This window comes from Vulpes vulpes, chromosome X, assembly GCF_048418805.1.
Source record: "Vulpes vulpes isolate BD-2025 chromosome X, VulVul3, whole genome shotgun sequence".
Taxonomy (NCBI): domain Eukaryota; kingdom Metazoa; phylum Chordata; class Mammalia; order Carnivora; family Canidae; genus Vulpes; species Vulpes vulpes.
The window spans coordinates 114,320,376-114,341,523 of record NC_132796.1 but is presented as its reverse complement, the minus strand read 5'-3'; the positions used below and the strand labels follow the sequence as shown (position 1 = coordinate 114,341,523).

Below are 21,148 nucleotides of genomic sequence, written 5' to 3'. Positions count from 1 at the left end.
CCTTACAATAAATGTTCTTCAGCTTTTACACACTGCAGGAATTCTGCGGTTGCCTTACTGTAAGCTCTTGTGGAAGAATATTGGTTTCAACCAAATTCAAAGTGATTTTATAAAAACCTACACGTGTATTTGCAAACTATCTCCTTCTTGTGCCATACAAGATCATTTTCTGCGGTAATCGAGCTCTGACTGACTCTCCTATGGGGAAATTAATCTTTGCATCCTGATTTTTCGAAGTGACTTTTCATTCACAAACCCATAGCTGGAAAGCTTCTTAAAGCTCTCCTGAACCAAACCTCTCTTTTTCCAAAAGGAGAAATTGAAGTCCAGAGAGAAGATTACACGGCCATAGTGCCAATCGGTGGTTCAGAACCTCAGTTTTTCCATCCATAAAGTGAGGGGTTCAGACTACAGGGGGGCTTCCAGCTCTGGGACAAACATGAACCTAGCAAAGATAGTTTCCTCTAAATGAGTGTTTCTCAATCATTGTTTCCATCATCACTGCCTCCCCAACAGCCACTGTGGGAGCTATTTGAGATATATTTTTCACACATCTCCACCGAAATTTAAATACCAAAAATATACTCAGTATCTCTTCACATACTGTAGCCTGTAGGGTGGGGCACCATTGTAATGTCTGGCTTTTTGACTTTGTCCTCCAAAACTGGTCTTTGCACCCCATGGAGGAATGGAATCTCTCCAAGTTAAAATGCATTTTCTAAATTGCTTGGACCAAAAGTGATTTTAGGGCTATACATAAACATGAGCCTGGAAGGTACAGAGTGATGTTGGTTCATTGAATCCTTTGTACGTATTTCTGTGGCTCTGATTTTTCTCCATTCTGAATCTTTCCTACGTGGTCTCACATGTGTGCCCCACTCATCATGAGCCCACAGGCCAGCTTTTCAAGGGCACATGTATGTGATCTCTTGCCCTGATTTGGACAGGGTCATCTCCAGGACCATGTGGTGCCGCAGTTAGGGACATGCAGAGAAGACCACTGGTCTTCAAGACAGCAGCACTGCCACCCAGTGCCTTCCAAATCTCTGGCTGCCCAGACGATGCACCCAGGCAGTCTCCCCAGCATCTCGAGGGGAGCAGGCACCTAGCCTGCCTTGTCATTTTTGTCTGCAGGAGCAGGGGACAATAGCTTTCAAAGGCCAGTTTATACCACAGAAAGGTTAGCTGTAGACCATACCAGAGCAATCTGGACCATGGTGAGAATATGACAGGAAGTAGGGAAGCAACAGACATAGTTGATGGGGACATGAGTCATAGTGCAGGGGCTGTTGTGGTACTCGAGCACAGCCCCACACCGGTGTCAAACACCGTGGGTCAGCTAAGTCTTGGATGGACACACTGCCATGATGGAGGATACCGTTTTTGTTGTTGCTGTTGTTTCTGTTTTTTTTTTTTTTTTTTTTTTTTAAATAATGGAGTTGGACTAATACCTCTAATTGTGCTCGGGTTCACTCAAAGGTGAGTACTCTGAACTGAGCCAGTGCACTCTCCAGGGCAGCAGAGAGTGTAAATATCCATGTCTGGGCCCCCGTCTCAGAAATTTTCAGTCCATTTGTCTGGGGTATGGCTTGGGAATCAGGTTTGTTTTAAAGCCCTCCCAAGTAATTATAACAGGTGGTTGAGACCCCCAGTTAGGAGGAGCAATCAAGATAATTCCATATGCTGAGCTCATCATTGATCCCAGTGGCCAAGACCCTCAGAGGCAGCAGGGTCCATGCATCCTCAGAACTCCGGATGACAGAACTTCCCTTGTCTGTGTAGGGGCCTAGCCTGGCTACAGGCCTTGGTCTAGAAACATGTCATCAACGCAGCACGGGGCTGTGTTTGTTTTCTACATGCCTGGGCTTCCCCAAGCCAATTTTGGGGTCCACTTGACCAGCTCCCCACGACCTGCTCTCTGCCCATACCAGTCCTGATTTATTGGAACCAGTGGGAGTTCCCACTTGCTCCAGGGTGGTTTCAAAAGTCGTTTCAGATTCATGTGAAATCCAACAACAGTATATGGCAAGAACTTGGGAACTCTTGGGTAAGGAATTAACTAGCCCCAATCTCCCTATGTCGGAGTAGCAATGAGGAAGTTTGACCTATTTGTAAAGTCAGCTAGCTCTGTTTCCCTTCAGAGCACAACAACACAATGGGAGGAACACTATGAGAGGGAAAACCTACCAGCGCATCAGCTTTGTGCTTGAGCTTCTTTGCCTCTTGCATGTAATAATCAGCGTTGTGAACCCTAAAGAAAAAAAAAAAAAACGGGCTCTTTCAACAACCAGCATCTCATCTTTTCATTGAAAGAATGAAGAGCCACAAGTGGTTTTGCTTGAAATCCATCCTAATATAGTGCCTTCGAAAGGCTAGGTGAGTGCAATCATTCATAGAATCACCAACCTCAAAAGAAGCCTGGCAGTGGGATGTGAAGTACATGATGGCCCATTGGGATTAATAAGTGCCCCCTCCAACCCAACCATTCCACTGTGCAAATATTCAGTGGACCCCAATGAACTGAGCTGCTGCTAGCACACTGTCCAATCTGAGAACACAGATAAGAAAGGGGGACAAAGCGACCTAGAATGAAGCACCTGTCCTTGGAAATGGTCAAAGATCTTCATGACTACAATGGACCAAAAGACATGTCTTGGTGGGGACAGAGGTGCGTAGGGAGGAGGAGTTGCCACTGAGTTTTACTTTGAGTGGCATGTGCACGGTGCTAGAAAAGCCAGACTGCCTGCACCCACCCCCATTCCCCACTCTCACACCATGCCCATGATAATCTGGGGACAACATACGAGTCATCAAAGGTTAGCTTGGGTCTCCGGACGTTGGCGGTGCTACTGGACAGAAGAGGCAGGGCCGCCCAGGATGCCATCTCCAGGTGACTGCTGTCCATGAGGCCAGTAGTGATGGTAGAGGTGATGGTGGAAATGGTTGTGGTAGTGGTCGTGGTAGTGGCTGTGGCAGTGGTAGTTGCAGTGGCCGTGACAGTGGCGGTGACAATGGCAGTAGCAGTGACAGTGGCAATAGCAGTGTTGGTGACCGTGACGGTGGCAGAGGCTGTCTTTTTTGGAGTGTCTCCATCCTGGGAAAAAGGACAAACAGTTGCCATAAGGTCCAGCCTCTTGGGACATCTTTTCATATATACTTTGGATGCTGAGCACATTAGGAAACAAGGCAAAAGAAAGAAAACAATGCATACAGCTTGAGAATAAACAGGTGACCCTGGTATATCACCAGCTTTTGTTCTGTGATGACACCAATCACCAAGCTACTCAGGTGCTATGATTACATAAGCCTCATGATCCCATGAAGACAACCATTGGCAAATCTGGCAGGAGATGTAGGTGGGGAGAGGAGGGAAAGACATAGGAGGAAGGAGAGAGAAGACAGGGCAAGAGTGAGCATATGAGAGAGAGAGAGAGAGAGAGAGAGAGAGAGAGAGAGAGAGAGGGAGAGAAAGAGGTAACCCTGATATCTGTATTTTTGACAAGGGAACAGAAACTTTCACTAGGGTAAATAAAGTACTCCAGTCACTCTGCAAAATATCAAATCCAGTGCAGCAAACCAGGCCTTATACCCTGGAAGCAAGGCTGAAGCTGCCCTTTTGTTCTTTGACGCCTTGACTGAAGTCTGGCCATGTGAACATTACATGAGTGCCTCCTCATTTTGAAGTCTTGGGATGATAAAAGCTCATTTTGACCAGATCAAAAACCAAATGGGGGAAGAGGCTTCTGGGGTTCACTAGAACTGTCATTGCCATGGGAAGAATGGACTCCAGATGAAAAAAGTAGGTGGCAAGATCTGTACTTCTGTGACAGTGTGTGTCAGGAGACCACGGGCTGTGTTCACATGGTAGACTCCGCCCTCCCCACCTGGCAACAGTGGGTGATCCTGACTGTTCTACCTCTGATCATGCTTGCCACTGCGCCTCCTCCTCCTTCTGCTCTTCTGAGTTGGTATCTCCCTAAGGTTGGTATCTCCTGAGGTTTATTCCTCAGATCTCTTCTTTCTTGACCTTGACAGGATCTGCTGATCTTGTATCTGTTAGCGCAGATCTGACAATACACAGATCACTGCCAAATGGAAACCTCAATCTTACCCTCTCTCTAAAGCCCCAGATGTGCAGTGATCACCGCTGGATCATTATCACCAAGATGGCCCATTAACACCTCAAATTGCCCTGAAATCAAATTGATAACTAAATCAGTTTCCTCTTTCTGTTAATGGCAGGATGGTCTTCCCCACCCCTGAGGCTGGGTTTCTCCATGTCAGTAAGGGGGCTGTGGTCATCCCCGGGCTAGGAGCATTAGAACCAGTGTACTCCCCACCTTGCCTTCCATCTGAGCTGCTCTAATCAGCTCTGTATATTGAAGTTCTGTAAATTCCTCCATGTCAAAAAAAAATGATAATGTTCCTAAAACTCTTTTGAAAAGAGCATCAAAATAAAGTGAATTTTACTGCTTTATTTCATCTTGAATTTCTTCCTCTCCATTACCCTTATCCAATCAATTACAAAGTCCTATTCATTGCATCTTCCCACTATTTCTCAGATCAGTCTCTTCCTCCTTTGAAGCCTCCAAGTGCAGATCCTCGTGGCTTCTGCCTGAGACCATCAACCTCGGGGCTGGACCCCCGACCTCTGAGATAGCTTTCCCAATCCACTCTCAATCTGCTGCCGGCCAGCCTGAGCTTCTTACACAAAGCTCCATGTATCTCACCACCTTGCAACCAAACACAAACCCAAGGCTGAGCTCTTTGCTGGCCTGTAAGGTCCTTCCTGATCTGGCATCAGCTTTCCACTTTACCTCCCACTACTTATTCCCATGGGCCTTCTCCCAAACTGAACACACTCCGCTTTCTTCACTTTCTTGCTTTGGTTCATGTGGAGTCTTAGAGTTGAAAGAACTTCCCCTTCATGGCTTTTCTTTTTTCACCTCGTGATAATTTTCTCTACTTTTTAATTAAAAAAAGAATTGTGGTAAAATGCACACAACTGGTGTATTTTACTCATCATCAAGTTTTTAAGGTTCATCCGTGTTATAGCATGGGGTCAGAATTTCCTTCCGTTTCAAAGCTGAATGATATTCCATTGTATGGACAGATCACATTTTGTTTAACCACCTCATTCATTTCTGAACTGGACTCATCTACTGAGGCCCAGATCAACAAATTGCCTTCTCCTCCAAGAAAGCCACCTCATGTCTACAGCCGGAAGTGCTTTAATTCCCCTTGGTCCCTTTAGAGATCTGAAATCTGTCTTAATGCCTCTCCATAACACCAATCAGCAGCCATTTTATATCGTGGGGTTTTTTGAGCACATGTCTCATTGCTGGCCTTCAACTGAGAGCTCTCTGAACACGGGAGCCATCTCTGATTTATGACTTCACTACCTCACCCCATCCCCCTGCCCCACAGCCTCATGCTCCCAGTAATTTGCTGAGTGCATGCACTTATACCTGCCTTCATCAAAAGGGTCAGTTTAAAAACAGCAGCCAAATGTGACCATTTCTTACATCCACAAGTCTATCTTTTCTCCTTGATCCTGGATCTTCTGATTATCAGAAATTCTTATCACTGAGAGAAAGGTGGTGAGAGGCTAACACATCTAAAAATCGTTATGATGGACAGGGAGAAAACAGTTGACAAATCAGCATGGATTTTATTTGACCCAAACACATAAAAACATCGAAGGTTTCTAAAATTCCCAAGCCAGCTCCATGTTTCTACTGCCAAAGCCAGATGGCTCAGACCAAACAGTGGAGTCAGCCCCAGACGGTCCCACTCATCTCTATGGTCAAGATACATGTCAAGGACTCTGAAGTACTGCATCCACTGTGCACATAACACTCATGTCATCCCTGGTGAGTCTGACTGCAACCATGATCATGCAAGTTATATGAACATGTCCTCTGTCCATGCTCAGCCAACCACTGAGTCAAAAGACAAGACTTCATGCAAAAGTAGAATACAGAAGACACTGAGAACACAAGATTGAAAACACTTTGGGAGGTGGAAAAAGCCTTATCAATCATCTAGTCAAATCCACTCATTTTATGGACTCGGAGAGGTTTCCTAATTTGCCCAAGGCCACAGAAAACCTGCTGCAGTTTTAGCACCGTGCACCAAGTCTCTTAACTCCCAAGCTAGGCCAAAAATGTACTCATCTTCCAGCTTCCAAGCCATTTATGAAAAGAAGAAGTGGCCAAAGAAGGGGCAATGGGAAGCCAGTCATGACTTCTCATGGAAGATTCCAGTGATTTCCTTAAGAAGGACAATCCCTTTCTAGGTGCAGATGTAACTGTATTTATTGGGTTTCCCTAGCAGCTTTTAGCTCTTGTAGAAATGACTTTGCAGATTCTTTTAAGCATTACCACTGTCATGATCACAACTGTATTAAGCATCTAATTCTTTGTGCCAATATACCAGGCACTGTATAGAGAATTGCCTAGGTATGGCATATGCCCTCCCAAAGCTCGTGGTAGAAAAGAGCCCCCGTTGGAGTTTACAGTATTAATTACATTCAGTATGAAAAATGGGATTGATAGTATAATTACTGTTTAGAATAGATGGTTTAATTTCTAACAAAGTCAGCATTTTTAAATGTGAATGCAAATATTATGTGGGCGCTCACATGCATACACACAATTTTGTATGGAAAATGACTATTTTATAATAGTATAATTTCTCTATACCAGTGATGAAATTTGCCTAGATATGCATGCCATGCCAGTCATTTCAGATGATGGAGGACTCCCCGTTGGAGTCCTTCAAGCTCAGAGGCCTCATGGCTTTTTATGGAGTGGCAAATTGGCGCTCTTGGTTTAGAGTCCACCAGGTTGGCCTCAAGACATTCAAAAGCTCATTGATTTTCACATATTTGCTCTTTTATATTACACTTAAAGGAGACCAGATGCATATGGATGCTACATCTGCACATAGATGCATTTACATGGAAAAGCAGATGTATTTGCCATTAATATTCACTGGCGACACTTGGTTTGTGGCTTCTGTGCTTCAGGTACCTATACCTGAGACAGATGGAAAGATCAAGTGAATGTGGAAAGTGATACAAAGTCTCATTTTTCTATGCTAATGGAGCAGCAGTGCAGAAAATCCAAAGGGCTGGGTAATTCTCTAGTTGAGATTAGAACCACAGTTGTGTGGCTTTTAGCAACGGATTTATCTTTTAAATTCCAGCCTTTTGAGTCACTATTTTGAACTCCATTCACACCTGCTAAGCTGGGTGGTGGGAAGATGCATCTGGGAGTTCCAGCCCCAATTCAGTGACCTTGGGCAACCCCACCCCATCTATTTGTTCTTTCATTCACTAAATGATCAGTGCCTGCACACTGGGCCCGATGTTGTGATCACTATTTTGGAAGTGTCCCCACTATCGAGATATGAAAATATTGGACCAAAGGATGTCCAAAGCCCTGAGTCTCGACATAATAATCTGGATGAAAAATTCATCCTATGTTAGAATAATCAAGGTTTGAAATGATGCAGAATTTGTATATTTCTGTATACTTTTCTCTCTGCCTCTTCCTCTCAGCCCCTTGCAGTCACATCCAGTTAGACAAGCTGGGTCAACTCGTCTCTACCTGATGATTATAATATTTCTTCCGAGATGCTTACATTTACGGATATCCCTTTGAAAGTAGCACAGAATTTGCCTTCATTCCTCTTAGGTTTGGTAGAGGTGATATGTCCAACAATGGGGATGTTTTTGTCTTGACCAAAGGGGCCATTGCTGCCACTGTTTCTGCGGCGTGGAGGGTCCTCCGGCAGTGGGGAAAGTGGAGGAGGAAACAGCTTTTCTTCTTTCCTTCTATTCGCTCTCCTGGATGAATTGTTTCTGTGTAAACAAAAAGTGTAGAGTGTCACAAAGTTTTCCCTCCCCCTCATGCTTTTCTCCCCATGATGCTAGTACTTTCTCAGCTTAAGCACTATTTTAGTTGATGGTCCTTTACCTATGGTGAAGAGTATATATAAAAACACACATTGACAGAGATACTGATAGAGAAATATTGCTATAAACAAACGCAAATATATGTATCCAAGAATAAACACATGTCTTTGAAGCAGAACTCCATGATACATGTAGACGTCTAATGGAGGGTGCTACAGTGTGATATTTGCAACCTTTCAAGATTCCTCTTAATTAGATTTTTTATGGAAAATCCAATGCAGACTTTAATCCTGTCAATTTTTTTAGGACGGTCCCTACTTATTTTGCCCTAGGACTTGACTGCCTAATCACACAGTAAATGGTACAATAAACAATTAGTGGAGGGATATTTTCTTAAGAAATATTACACTTGTACATTTCTCAGCTATCAGTGACACACTAAATACGTCTGTGACCCATTGTGAACTGTCTGTTCAAAATGCTCTATGGCCACGCCAATGCATAAGAAGCCCCTGACCTTAAGTTGTTCCACTGGAGTGCTCGTGCACTCCACTTTACAGAACCCATTTGAAAACGATTTTGTCATATCGTCACAAGACATCTGTAGTCCTGGAAGTACTCCCGCACTTTCAGACTGATTTATCTGTCCATTAAATGGGTACCATCAAGGAGACAGAGACTTCAAATAAAACAGAACAACTAAAACCTTATGCTAGCTGCTTAACATGGTAATTGGGTCATGGATTTTCATTTTAGTTACTGTCTTAGCCTAATCAATGAAGATTACTTGAATTTTAATCTTTTCTTAGACAACTCTGGTTGCACTGTGCAGCCATTTACTTTCCATGATTATCGACTACAATTTTCAATAGCAAATTAAGTCAACAAGAATTTATGTTTTCCTCTTGGTCAATTTCAGTCAGTGTCTAGGAATATAGATTTGCAATATCTCAAGGCAACAAATCAAAGATGAACAAGCATTCCAGTGGCCTGATTTCCTGAAATGCTGGGAGTCAATGCAGTCTCCTTGTTCCCCTTCCACTGTGTTGCCCAAATTTGCCACTGTAATAATATTCGCCATCTTCTTCATCTTTTGTTTCATAAACATGGCCCTACATCAATTTTTGTTCAAGCAGCAAAATATTTAAGAGCATTAGCTATTTCTGCCACTACCTTCATCAGTTCAGATTAATTAAGAAAAATATTTGCCAATGGATTTTAAAAAGTGCTTTGACATGTAGAACCAGTGTGTGTGTGTGTGTGTGTGTGTGTGTGTGTACTCAGCAGGGCCCTCCTGTTGGATGATGGAGGGCTGCAGCTGTCATAATCTGGCATGGCAATCTTTGCTGGGTTTAGAACATTCATTTAGAAAGGCAAATGCTGTCCCATACAAATTTCCAAGGTTTTCATTTGGAGGCTCAACAAGGCACAAAGGACTAGATGGCAGTTGAGGAGAGGGTTCCCAAGAGAAGAGCCCTGAGAGGCTAGTCCTCACTTCATTCTCTCTCGGCTATGGAGATTTTTTTTACCATGGACTTGGGTTTGTTTGAGAAGCCTGAGAATCTGCTCCAGGCCCTTCCTGAATGAGAAATGCTACTAGGTAAACACTGCTTTTCTAATGACTACAATAGAAGAGAGACTGCAAAAACCATGAATTTTGTGAAGAAGAATAGAAGAAGAGACTGCAAAAACCTTCACCATTTTGTGAAGAACAAATTCAAATTATTAGACGTGTACTTAATGCTTGTTCTTGTCTCTTTCATGAGATGGGAGAAGCGACAGGTCCCTGGGCTGCTAAGGGAGACCAGCATTGGACATTGATGGCTGAGGCAACACCTGTGCCATCAGGTGGCCTGAACTGGTCAAAGCCCGGGAACTGGGGACGTACAGCCACCACAGCCATGCCATTTAGTCAATCCTCCAGGGAAGGAGGAGGGCTGTGGTGATCCACACGAGATCACTGGGGAAGGAACAGGCTTCCCCACAGGCCTGGCTCACTCATCAGCTTGGCCCACAGGAAGAACTACTACTCATTCTGAAAACTCTGAGTACATGATGGGATGCTTCAAAGCAAAGTTATACCAGGGGTATAGACACACTACACAAAGAGCTATGGATCATCAGGGGAAGGGGTAGCTCAGGGCCCCAGTCTCCATATCATCCCAAGGGGCTACAGTGAGAATTGATCTTTTCCTACCTTTTATCTCAAAAACAAGAAGGATCTAAACTGTAAGCCAAAACTTATTTCCAATGTCTTATTTGCGGTGGACTGGTACCAGAACAATGATGTTAAACAGGAATCTGGGAGCTCAATTGTCAGCAGCAGTTAGCCACATTGCCTCTGTGCTCTGGGCTGCTTATAGGCTCTGTAACTGGTCTTTGATGGAAGTAATCTCTAACAGTGAATAAATTTATGGAAATAATTATCCAGACAGAACACTTCCAGTAGCCAATGTGACTGTTAATGAAGTGGTATTTCTAAGATGCAAGAACTTGGTCACAACACTTGGTAGCAACAGAGGCTGGGACCTCTCCAGGGAAGGCCGGGGCCATGTGAGTGTGGAGGGGCCTGGGCGGCCTCCCACCTGACTCTGGTACTTTACGCAAAGTGGGAGAGGCAGCAGATGTGCCAGCTGGTTGGAACTAACCAATGTACCCCCAGTCAGTTTTCCCTGACACACAACCCCCTCGGGGAGGACGACTCCCAGACATATCATCTCCCTGGCCTTCTCTAATGGGTCAGAGCCCCTTCCCCTGGGCTCTGACAAGGCCAGGATGTACCTCCTAGTCCTCAAGCTCTGTACTGAGGTTAAGGAATGGCACCAAAGTGGAAGCAGCAGTGGGACATAGTGTCAAGACCAAGGGGCTGCTTTCATTACCAACTACACTGAAAGTTGCCCAGAAGCCAGTGATCTGCTTTGAGTGACAGGTGTGGCTGGGCGCTGGTCCTTTTCAACTCCCTTACCCCTTATACTCTCCCCTTTGTGCTAAAAGTTCGCTTTGGCTGATTTTGGTCCTCCGCATTAGTTGGAGTCAAGAAATCTTGCTATAAAGCTCATGGAGTCATGCAAAATCTGACAGCCTGCACTCCACCCTTTATCCCATGCTTGCGGGACTGGTGGCCAGGGTCAGCTGTCAGGATGGGCTGGGCAACTCTTGTTTCCTTCCTTACCATTCCTCTGAAATAGGAACCCCCCAACCCCACCACCACCAAAAGGCTTTGAGATTTCTGAAGGGTCTGAGCAATCAGGGGGTGATACGAAGACAGGGCAAACTCACTCTTTAGCGTTGGGAGGCTTGTGGGGTGGGGCTGGTGAGATGCAGGGTGGCAGCAGGCAGATAGTGGTGGCCTCCTCCAGGCGTTGCTTCTTTTCAGGGATTTTCTCTGCAGTTTCTGTTGGCTTTAATGGGAAGAAAAATATAGAGCTTGAAATACATGGCACATGCAAACATTTAAAAACCATGAGCAAGGTAGACAGTTTGCTTCTATTTTAACTTCTAGATTAGCTAGGGGAGTTAAATGCACACCTTTGATCAGAAAGAAAAGCAATCAGCCCAGGAGCTGGCATCTGAGCAAGCTGTGCTATGCTGTGAACCTCTGATTAAAGATTGGGGGGCACAGGAGTCTCCTACCCAAAGTAAAGAGAACTTATCATTTTTCAGACCCTTCTTCCATCAACCATGCCCCCACAGATGAGTAGTAGAGAAACTACCACTGCAACCTTGAGGCACCTGGGTGGCTCAGTCGGTTAGGCATCTGCCTTTGGCCCAGGTCCTGATCCCAGGGTCCTGGGATCAAGTCCCATGTTGGGCTCCCTGCTCAGCGGGGAGTCTGCTTCTCCCTCTCTTTCTCTCTCTGCCCTTCTCTCTGCTTGTGCTCTCTCTCACTATCTCTCTCAAATAAATAAATAAATAAAATGTTTAAAAAAACCCACTGCAATTCTAACACGGCATAAAGGCATGCAAGTAGCGTGGGGTTTGTGGGTTACATATAAAGGTCACTTAAAGGATCAACAACATGCAAGGCAAAAATGCATGTGCAAGGCATGCCTTCGCATATGCTGGTTCTGAAGGTACGCTTTGGCCTCTGCTTGCACCACTGTCATCCCTGAGAGCAGGGAAACAGTGAGAAGCAGGAGCCCCAGACTTTCTATGGCAGCTGTTAAAAGTAATATTACCCAAATATCACCATGAGATGCTGTTACTCTAAAAAACTGCCCTGAGGTCTGGAGATACAACAAAATGAGACTAATGTACTTGAAATGGAAGAGGCCATGCTGGATTTCCCCTCCTGATGAGAGTTTTCTGTTTTGTTTTTAAGTAAGCTCTGTACCCAATGTGGGGCTCGAACTCATGATGCCAAGACTGAGCGTGCGTGCTCTACTGACCAAGCCAGCCAGGCACCCCTGCCCTTCTGCTGATAGTTTGTGACCCTAATGTCTTGCAGCTGAGGTTTCCACAAGTCGGGCCAACCACACAGCTCAGGGTGCCAGCAGGCTGGGCTGACTGTGCGTCTGCTAGGAGCCGGGGGCATCGAAGTATAACTGGGGGGCAAGAATGCTGACGTGTGTCCGGACAAATTAAAAGGCATGTTGAGGCACTTGGGAGTACTGGGGTGCCCTGCTGGTGTGGGGTGGGGACTGTGGGGTGTGGCCCCGTGAGTCCTAGAAGCAGGAGCAGCTTAAGAAACTGATCCCAGGGACAGTCTCCACAGTCTTCTTTCCTACACATCATAACCACTCATGTGCCATATAGGATACTCTTCACTTTGGCTGCCAAGCCCTGACTATTCCTAACACCTCCTTCCAGGTCATGTCAAGTACTCCATTTCCCATGGAAAGCATCACTGCCTTCACCAGAAACTGCAAACCATTGCTGTTGACCTTGCAAATGAGGCTCAAGATCAACTTAGCCAACTGAGAGCCACTGCTCGTGATCCCTTGGCCAACCCTGGGGCACAGCTCACCTTGTGCTTACGCTTGCCCTTAGGGATGGGTTTCTCTGTGGCCGCGGCAGCACTCTGGCGCTTGGGCTTGGACACGGTCTCCTTGTGGTCCGGCTTGGCCAGCGCTGCTGGCAGTGCGTGGTGGCCAGGTACTCTAGACAGCAGGCCAAGGTCAATCTTCACCCAGAGATTTTTCATGTTCTCTTGATCTTGCAGAGGGGACAGAAGCTCGGGTTGCATGACAGGGATGGGTGAGAAAGCTGGATCCTCATTACTGGCAGCTACGCTGTTGTTGGTGCTGCTGCTGACTAAGGAGCCAAGGGTCAGGCTGGCACCACAGGCTTCCTTGGATTTGGCAGTATTGCCCCCAGGAGCAGTGCAAGGAGGCAGGACTTTGATCTGCAGGGTCTCTTCTTGATCTGTGTTGGAATCGGACGTGGATGAATCCGTTTCGATGAATTCCCGGGACTTTGGCACGATCTTGCCAGGCCCTCTGTACTTCTTTTTCTCGGCAGCCATGGGAATGTTTGGCCTCGGTTCCTTCCTAGGGACTGGTTTGTGGGCAGTGGCTTTGTTGCGGCCTCTTGGTGGCTCAGGAGGCTCCACACTTTCTTTTTCTTTGGGGGTGCTGCTGGTAATATTTGGTTTGGGCCAGGTAAACTCATCAATGCTGGTGTTCTTCTCGACTTTTTTGGGCTGTTTTTTTCCAATTGTCCTTTGAGAAGCTGTCTCAATGGTTGTCGACAACTTATGCTTCAAAGCCTTTGTTTCTGGAGTTTTCTGGGTAGGCCGTGGACGAGCTTTCTCCCTGATAAGACTGAGGAGAGGCCTCTCTTTGGGTTCAGCCAGGACCTGGCTGGGGTTTGTCTTCACTTTGACCTGGACTTCCATTGGCTGGATGATTGGAGGAGGCACAGAAAGCGTCTCCATGGGTGTTTCATTTTGGCCACAAATAAACGACTTGTTCTGGGATGTCACTTTGTTAAGCCATTTATCCAACTGCCACTTGTTAGTTGAGGGTGGCTCAGGCTGCAGATGAGAAACAACGGCAAGAAGGAATTTCACATGTTGGAAGGATCTGGAAGGACTCTCAGTACACTGAGTGCTGATAAAAGCAGTGGATGTGAAGTGCCCATTCACACATTTAGAAGCATGCACACACACACACACATGGAATCTCAATTAATCAAATTATCCAGATAGACAAATACCCCATAAACCAGCCCCAATCTACTTATTTCAATGAACTTCCACTCCTCTTCTGAAAACAGCTTCCACTCTGGCCAGGAAGGAAAGAATTATTCACAGAGAGTTTTCCCAGAGGGTGGGCATGGAGGCCTGGCAGGGAAACCTGTTCCCCAAATCCTCTGGTGGGACTCATTGCTCAACCTCTCACCAGGAGGCAGAGGTAATGATCTCGGGTCCCGAAAAGCAATGTAAGTGTGCCTCAAGTGTAATTCAAAAGGAAAGGCTTTCTATCTGCCAAAGTGCCAGTTTTTCCTGTGTGATGTTGTAGTTCACTGCAAAAAGAACAAGCCTTTTCTATTTTTACTGAAGGATGAAAAGATTTGACTTCCCCCAAACCACCTCACTTTCCTCGGTGTATGGGCAATAACCAATTTATGGGGACATGCACACAGACATTAGTGTCCGCTGTTAAGCCACGGAAATGAGGCGTACCATTCAGGTGCTTGATTCCCAACTCTGAATTCTGCCTGTTGAACTAAAAGAGCCATCATTTTTATTAGAACTGTTCTTCTTTTGAAAGCCAATCAGCTGAGGCTTATGGCACCAGCCAACAGAGGGTGAGAGAATTAAAAACACTTGAGTAGCTGTGATTCCAGCACACACAAAGCAATGCAGGCCAGGGTCGGGGAAATCGTGTTGGCTGGCGCTGTTGATCAGGGGCACCAGCTCTGCCAGTGCACTGACCCTGGTTTCAGTCCTGGCTTGACCACTGTCTGCCTGGGAGATCTCGGGAAAGTTCTTTATTAACCTCTCAGAGTCTTATTCTCTAATCCATAAAATGGGGATGCTAATCGCAAGGACCCCAGAGAAGTGTTATGGGGAAAAAATAAAAAAGTGCAGGTCAAGAGCATCTCGCAGTGCCCGGCCCAGGGCCCGTGATCGAGCAGTGCTGGCTACAATAAACAGCCGATTGGCACTATTGCATTCTCCACTATTCCTTTCCGATTATTACAAGCAAGTGTGCATGGAACCCTGGAGGGATCTGCTTGCTGCATGAGGTGCAGCCTTGGGGGCGCTGAGGAGTTATTCTGGACTCACAGAGGATGGGAGGAGAAGATAGCACCTTGTTTTTTATTTCAAAAGTATATTTTTGCTATTGTAGGGAGCCGTTTTGAATGCTTTCGTGAATTATGATCAAATACATTTGGAGGATGCAAGTCGAAATTTGAAAAAGCCATCCCATTTCTTGGGTCTTCATTGCCAAGTGGCAATTCATCACTTCAACCTGGAGTACGAGGTGGTCTTGACTGGTTCTCTCAAAAGAGAAATCGCTAGCTCAGTTATCACTATTCCAGATTTACACATGAGGAGGCTGGAGGCTCGGAGGAGCTCTGGGAGTCACCCAGCAAGAACTGTCTGCTTGTAGGGACTGTGCATGTACATGTTTTAGAGGGTGAAAAGTGCTATCCGATGCTTAAATACTTCCTTGAAATTTTTCTTGTGTTGGAAGTGTGTGTGCTTGTGCGCACACGCACATGCCCAGGAGGGCCACCCTGGGGACCTGCAAATTGCACTCTAGGCCCCCGGTCCCTTCACTCACCTCTGGAGTGGCCGCACGAGGCGCCTCATTGGATTCGCTGTCGGTGGTGCTGCTTTCAGTGTCTGAGTCTGACTCAGAGCTGCTCTCAGAGTCACTGGAGCTGCCAGATGCCCCACTGGCTGGCACCGCAGGTGGAGGCTGAGGTGTGGCCAGGAGTGGGCTGAAAGAAAATCACATCACTCATTGCCTCACTGTGTCTCAAATCAGCACATCAAGCCCCTCTCCCACCCCGTTCAGCACAAGGGCCTGTGATGTGTCAGGTCCGGGCAGAGCAGAGCACATCGTCCCATTCCACAGATGGGAAATGTGAGGCTCAGGAGGCGCCGGGTGTGGCCAAAGGTCAAATGATTCATTAGAACCCAGCCTGCGTGTGGCCAAGTTCCATGGGTTCCACGACACTGCCGTCCCTCTTGGGAAAGCCCTGCCTCCCACATTGCACATGAAAACCTGAAGCCAAGGGCGCATGCCTTCTGGACACAGATGCACATACCACAGACCCACGTGCAGCCTTAGATTCTTAATGATCCCCAGCTTTTTTGGATAGGGTAAGTTTTCACTTTCTGTTGCCATTTAGTTGAGAAACCCAGAGGTTTGTCACGGGGCTGTGATCTCAGCTATACACACAGTACACTCCTCTCACCAAGAAGGGGGGATTCGACCCCCATTTAAGTGGAGAAAATTAGGTCCATAGGGAGAGAGGCTTGCTTCTGCCTCAGGCCTAGGCAGATAAGTGAGCTTGGAACTCCAAGCACAGGGGCTGTGAAAAGCATATTCACTGCTGAATACCCAGCACCCAGCACCGAAGGAACTACAGTCCCATTTCTTGGCCTCCCTCACCCCAATTTTTGTGAACTCTTTGGAAAACACCTCTTACTGGGAGGGATGATCGTAAAGGACTAAGCAAGTCTAAGGCTTGATTTCAAATCTGTAAAGCTGACCATGAAAGGCACTTGAAAATTGACACCACTTGCCAGTCTGTCTTTATTGATAATCTATAGTTTTCCTTACCAATCGTTTGCTCCCTGTGCCCGTGACAAATCAGCCTCCTGTGGTCCCACCTTCAAATGGCACCAAGGGGGTCTCCAAGGACCCCTTTGCTGAAGGCTTCTGGAAGCACAGAGCATTACTCCTTGCCTGCCCCCACCCCACTCTCTCAGCAGCGCCTATTTCTCTCCAACATTACAGCTCTTGCCTGCTAAGCTGGAGCTCTGCTCAGCTGCTGCTTGGGGAGGAACCAGGTTCCCTTTTAAGGCAGCATGGCCCCCTAGTCAGTCCCTATCCGATGCAGGAGAGCCTTTTCATGCCATGTGCCTTGCCCTCCCTAAAGACTGCTCCTTTAATCTCCCAGGTAGGTATTTTCTTTCATATAGCAAAGCTCATTTTAAAATGCTATCTGCTAAGTAAATGCTATCTGAAAGTACATTTCTCTGCCAAATACACCAAGAGATTAGGGGAAGCAGAGGAAATAGGGGACTGTATCCCCTGGGAAAGTGCACTCAGAGACGTGTGTGCGTGTGTGTGTGTGTGTGTGTGTGCATGAGCACGTGCGTGCAAGCGTGTGTGTCCCCAACGGGGGGTGGGGGGGGCAAGGACCTACAACCCAGCACTCTCCTTCCCTGCGTTCTTTTTCAGGTCTCTCCTTAACGGCAGTGAAGATTCCATATTTATGCAAAATGCCCTCTAAATGTAATCAATTGTTTTTGTCTTTGGTTACTAAATAAAGACGGAGGGAACAGATTTAATGAGACCAATCCAGACATGATGCTAACTTGGCCTCAATTCCCCCCAAGAAACGTTTCCAGTCCGGCACGGAGCATCCACAGCCCTGAGCTGACTGGCTGCTGGACTGAGATAAAATCGAACTCATACTCACATTTATGATTTGCAAGTGAAAAGCGGCTTCCTAGTTTCGTTTCATATCTGTGCATTAATGTCTGGCTTCTCGTAAGACTCCGCTCATCCTAATATTACCAAACTCAAGTCTAGATTTACTTTGGAATATTTCTGGATAGAGTTTCCATTTACTGGATTATTTTTGAGCAACTGCTGTAAGAAACAAAACAATCCCAGGGATTATTCCCTTAAAGCTGAATGCATTGAGGTGATACACATGAAGCACAGACGTTTTATTGACCAGAATAAACGTATTCATCAGCTATACCACAATAAAGCTTCATGGGCTTAGCTGGAAACTTGTATGTGTGCATTTGTACACAAGTGTTCCTTATCCAAAGCCCTTTGCAGGGGAGAAGAATTTTGATGTTTGGATTTTTTAATTTTAACAACATGAATCTACCACAAACATATAATACCTCCAGTGGGATCTGGGGAAGCACCCCTTCGTAGGACTCGTTAATACTGCTACAGTAAGAGGTTGGGTTCTGTCATGAAATGAGTTTGTCCCAAAGTTCTGGAAAATGAAAGCTCTCAGGACTTTCTCAATTTCGTAATTGTGATTAAGGGATTGTGGATGTGGACAGAAACCACATACAAAAAACAGACACTACATGTACATGTAAATGTAGACAGATATGGATATAAAATAAAGACTTTCAAAAGTCACAGTGACCTTAATCAAGACCCAATAAAATGAGACCTAAAATTATTTTCCCTAAGACTTTTTTTTTCTGTTAAAGCTTTTATTTATTCATGGTGGAGACGAGACAGAGAGAGGGGCAGAGACACAGGCAGAGGGAGAAGCAGGTTCCCTGCGGGGAGCCCGATGCAAGACTCAGTCCCAGGACCCTGAGATCACACCCTGAGCCAGAGGCAGCCACTCAACCACTGAGCCCCCCAGGGGTCCCCTGTCCCTAAGACTTCTTACAGCTAAATCCATGGCCATGTTCTCAAGGAGGACCCCACAGCCAGTCAATGTGGACAATGACCCCTTAAGGAAAACGTGTGTAAAAGGAATAGGAAGAGGTTCGCCAGCTTTTTGTATTCTGTCAATGAACATGGATACTGGGGGCCAAGGAGGAAGATGGACTTGAATTCAGAGAGGGCACTAAGAGGACTCCAACTGGGGGTCAAGGACATGCGCATCTTAATGAGAAAGAATTGCTTTCTCTGGGCAGCTGCACAGTTGGAAACGGGGCAGGGGGGTGGTGGTTGGGGGGGAGTAGAGCCAGCATTCCTGGGAGAGAATAAGAGTTGTTGAAAATGCAAGCAAAACTGCTCTCCCCAGTACCTCCCTCTGCCTCTATTATCCACCTGCTGTTCCTGAGCTGGCTGGAGGAGCCAGCAGCCTGGCTGAGGGATGTGAGGCCCATATTTGAGTCTCTCTGACCCTCGCTTCTCTGGGCTTACCCTGCACCCAGCTGCAGCAGCTCCTGGGGACAGAAAATGAACGCAAAACCAAAACATTGCCTTCCCCAGCAGTCCAGACATCAACAGGAGGATGACTGGCCTGGGGTCACATTCTTGTCTAGAAGCCACGGTGGAACTTACGAGTGGGCAAATCAGCAGAATATTTCACTTCCGGGTCTTGACAGAGAACCGTTAGCTGTTTAGCCAGTTAAATCCCTCCTCCCCTTCTGCTGCATTTCTTTTCATACATCGCCAATTTATTTCCCAAATGCATACAAAAGTGGCTACGAGTGAAGCTAGCCCCCGTGATACTGGGTCTTTCCTGCCTGGGAGATGAGGGAGGAATGTGCAGTTTACACATTCTTCACTCACCAAACTGTATTAGGATAATTTCCCAGGCACCATATCCTCTCATAGTTTAATCAACTGCTTCTTAAAAGAAGGCTCGTGGTTACAACGTGTTATACTAAAAATCACTGACATTTGGTGTATGAAAACCATCTACTCCATAGTCTGTAAATATTACAATTCTACTCTGTGACTTCACCCCAATGTAATAAAATTTCTCCAAGGGCCCACATTTATAACAACTTTGAGGTCAGCAGCTCAACCTTTTCAGAGAGCAGATTCCACTGTTGTGCTCATCAGTGCGAGTGATCTTAACTGAGTAGTGAAACCCCAAGTCCATTTAGTAGGTCCTCATGGTCGGGGGCCAGACTGAGGGCAAAGGAACTGGCATGGCAAGTCAAAGACCCTAGGGGAGAAGTTCAGGGCTAGGGAAGGATCAAAGAGCAGGCCGGTGGGAGAGAAGATTGGGAGGCATTTACAACAAAGCCTTGTTCCAGGCACGGTTGGCCTGGTGTGGAAGGCTTCAGCATACCAGGGGAGAAGGGCGGGTTTTGAGTGGTAGTCTAGGCACCTTCATCTCTAGACATGACAGTGTCTCCATGCTTACACTGACCAGGCCCCTTCTTCAATAAACCTGGAAGGTCTGTCTTGAGCGAAAGGGGGTGGGTTTATTCTGGGCTTTTTCCAAGGTAAAACTGGTACCAGCGAGCTAGAGATCTAGTCAGGAAGATCTCACCTCAACATCAGGAAAGACTTTTAAAATGCTACAGCTGGGGCACCTGGGTGGTTCAGTTGGTCATGCGCCTGACTCTTGATTTTGGCTCAAGTCATGATCCCAGGGGTCATGAAATTAAGCCCCGCTTTGGGCTCTGCACTGGGCGTGGAGCCTGCTTAAGATTCTCTCCCTCTCCCCTCCGCCCCTCCCTCCCCTCTCTGTCTAAAAAAAAAACTACAACTGGCCACAGAAAGAAGCCAAGGCTTTGTAGGCCACTGAGCTCAATACCTGAAGATGACCAGGTAGCCAGCAACAGAGAACATTGTAAGACAGATTCCTATCGTGGGTCCCAATGGGGTGGGGTGATCTTTAACATGTTTTCCAGCTCAAAGATTCTGATCCTTATGAAAATATTGTGTATAAAGGATTATAAGGGGGACTCTTTAGGACCCTAGAGGAAGCGTGTGGGGACATGTCTGCACCATCCAATCTGCTCCTTAAGGCAGCTCTGCAATGACCTGCTCTTGGCAACACTTTATCAGTCACAGAGCTCTTGTGTGAGCCTCAGAGGATTAACGCTGCATTTCTGTAGGGCTATTTTATAAATCAGACTTTTCACTAATTCAGATTAACAGCCTCCAGAAAGCCAAACATCTGCATCAGTGCTGATTCTAATCCTAATTTAACTGTAAATTCCTTTCTCAGGAGATAAACAGGGATGATGAATTGGCCATTCTGCTCAATCAAGCTGTGTGGGCATCAAACAAGAAAGGCTCCAGAATGGATGACAACTTCGTAGTGGGAAACATACACAGGAAGGGTCTGACAAGCAAGTCCCAATGTTACTGATCTTGGCAATGCATTTCACAAGGCTCAGGATATGCCAAAGGCCTGTAGCATGAGATGTCTGATGGAGTGTCCTGTACTAAACCCTTGTATTCAGTTAGGACTTGTACTAATTTCATCAATGTTACCTTTTTGCAGTTTTATAGGGATCAAATGTCTGTCTCCCAGATAATCTGAAATGCTTCCATATTTGAATGCTTCCATTAGGTTGTAAAGGGATGGCTCTGGGGCAAAGGAATCAACATTTATTGCTGATCTTACATCTCTTCTTCATTTTCC

The 21,148-nt window shown here is 46.2% G+C and overlaps 1 protein-coding gene across 4 annotated transcripts in view; it reads right to left on the bottom strand.

The window, feature by feature from the left end:
* The window catches only part of AFF2 (ALF transcription elongation factor 2), a 466,427-nt gene that overhangs the window by 19,862 nt on the left and 425,417 nt on the right, over window positions 1-21,148 (bottom strand). For all 4 annotated transcript variants that reach the window (XM_072744689.1, XM_072744692.1, XM_072744690.1 and 1 more), the window contains 6 exons: window positions 15,655-15,814; window positions 12,888-13,895; window positions 11,201-11,322; window positions 7,648-7,867; window positions 2,805-3,094; window positions 2,188-2,251 (listed from right to left, as the gene is read on the bottom strand). In XM_072744689.1, the coding sequence (XP_072600790.1) occupies window positions 2,188-2,251; window positions 2,805-3,094; window positions 7,648-7,867; window positions 11,201-11,322; window positions 12,888-13,895; window positions 15,655-15,814 (1,864 nt within the window). The remainder of the gene's footprint in view (window positions 1-2,187; window positions 2,252-2,804; window positions 3,095-7,647; window positions 7,868-11,200; window positions 11,323-12,887; window positions 13,896-15,654; window positions 15,815-21,148) is intronic.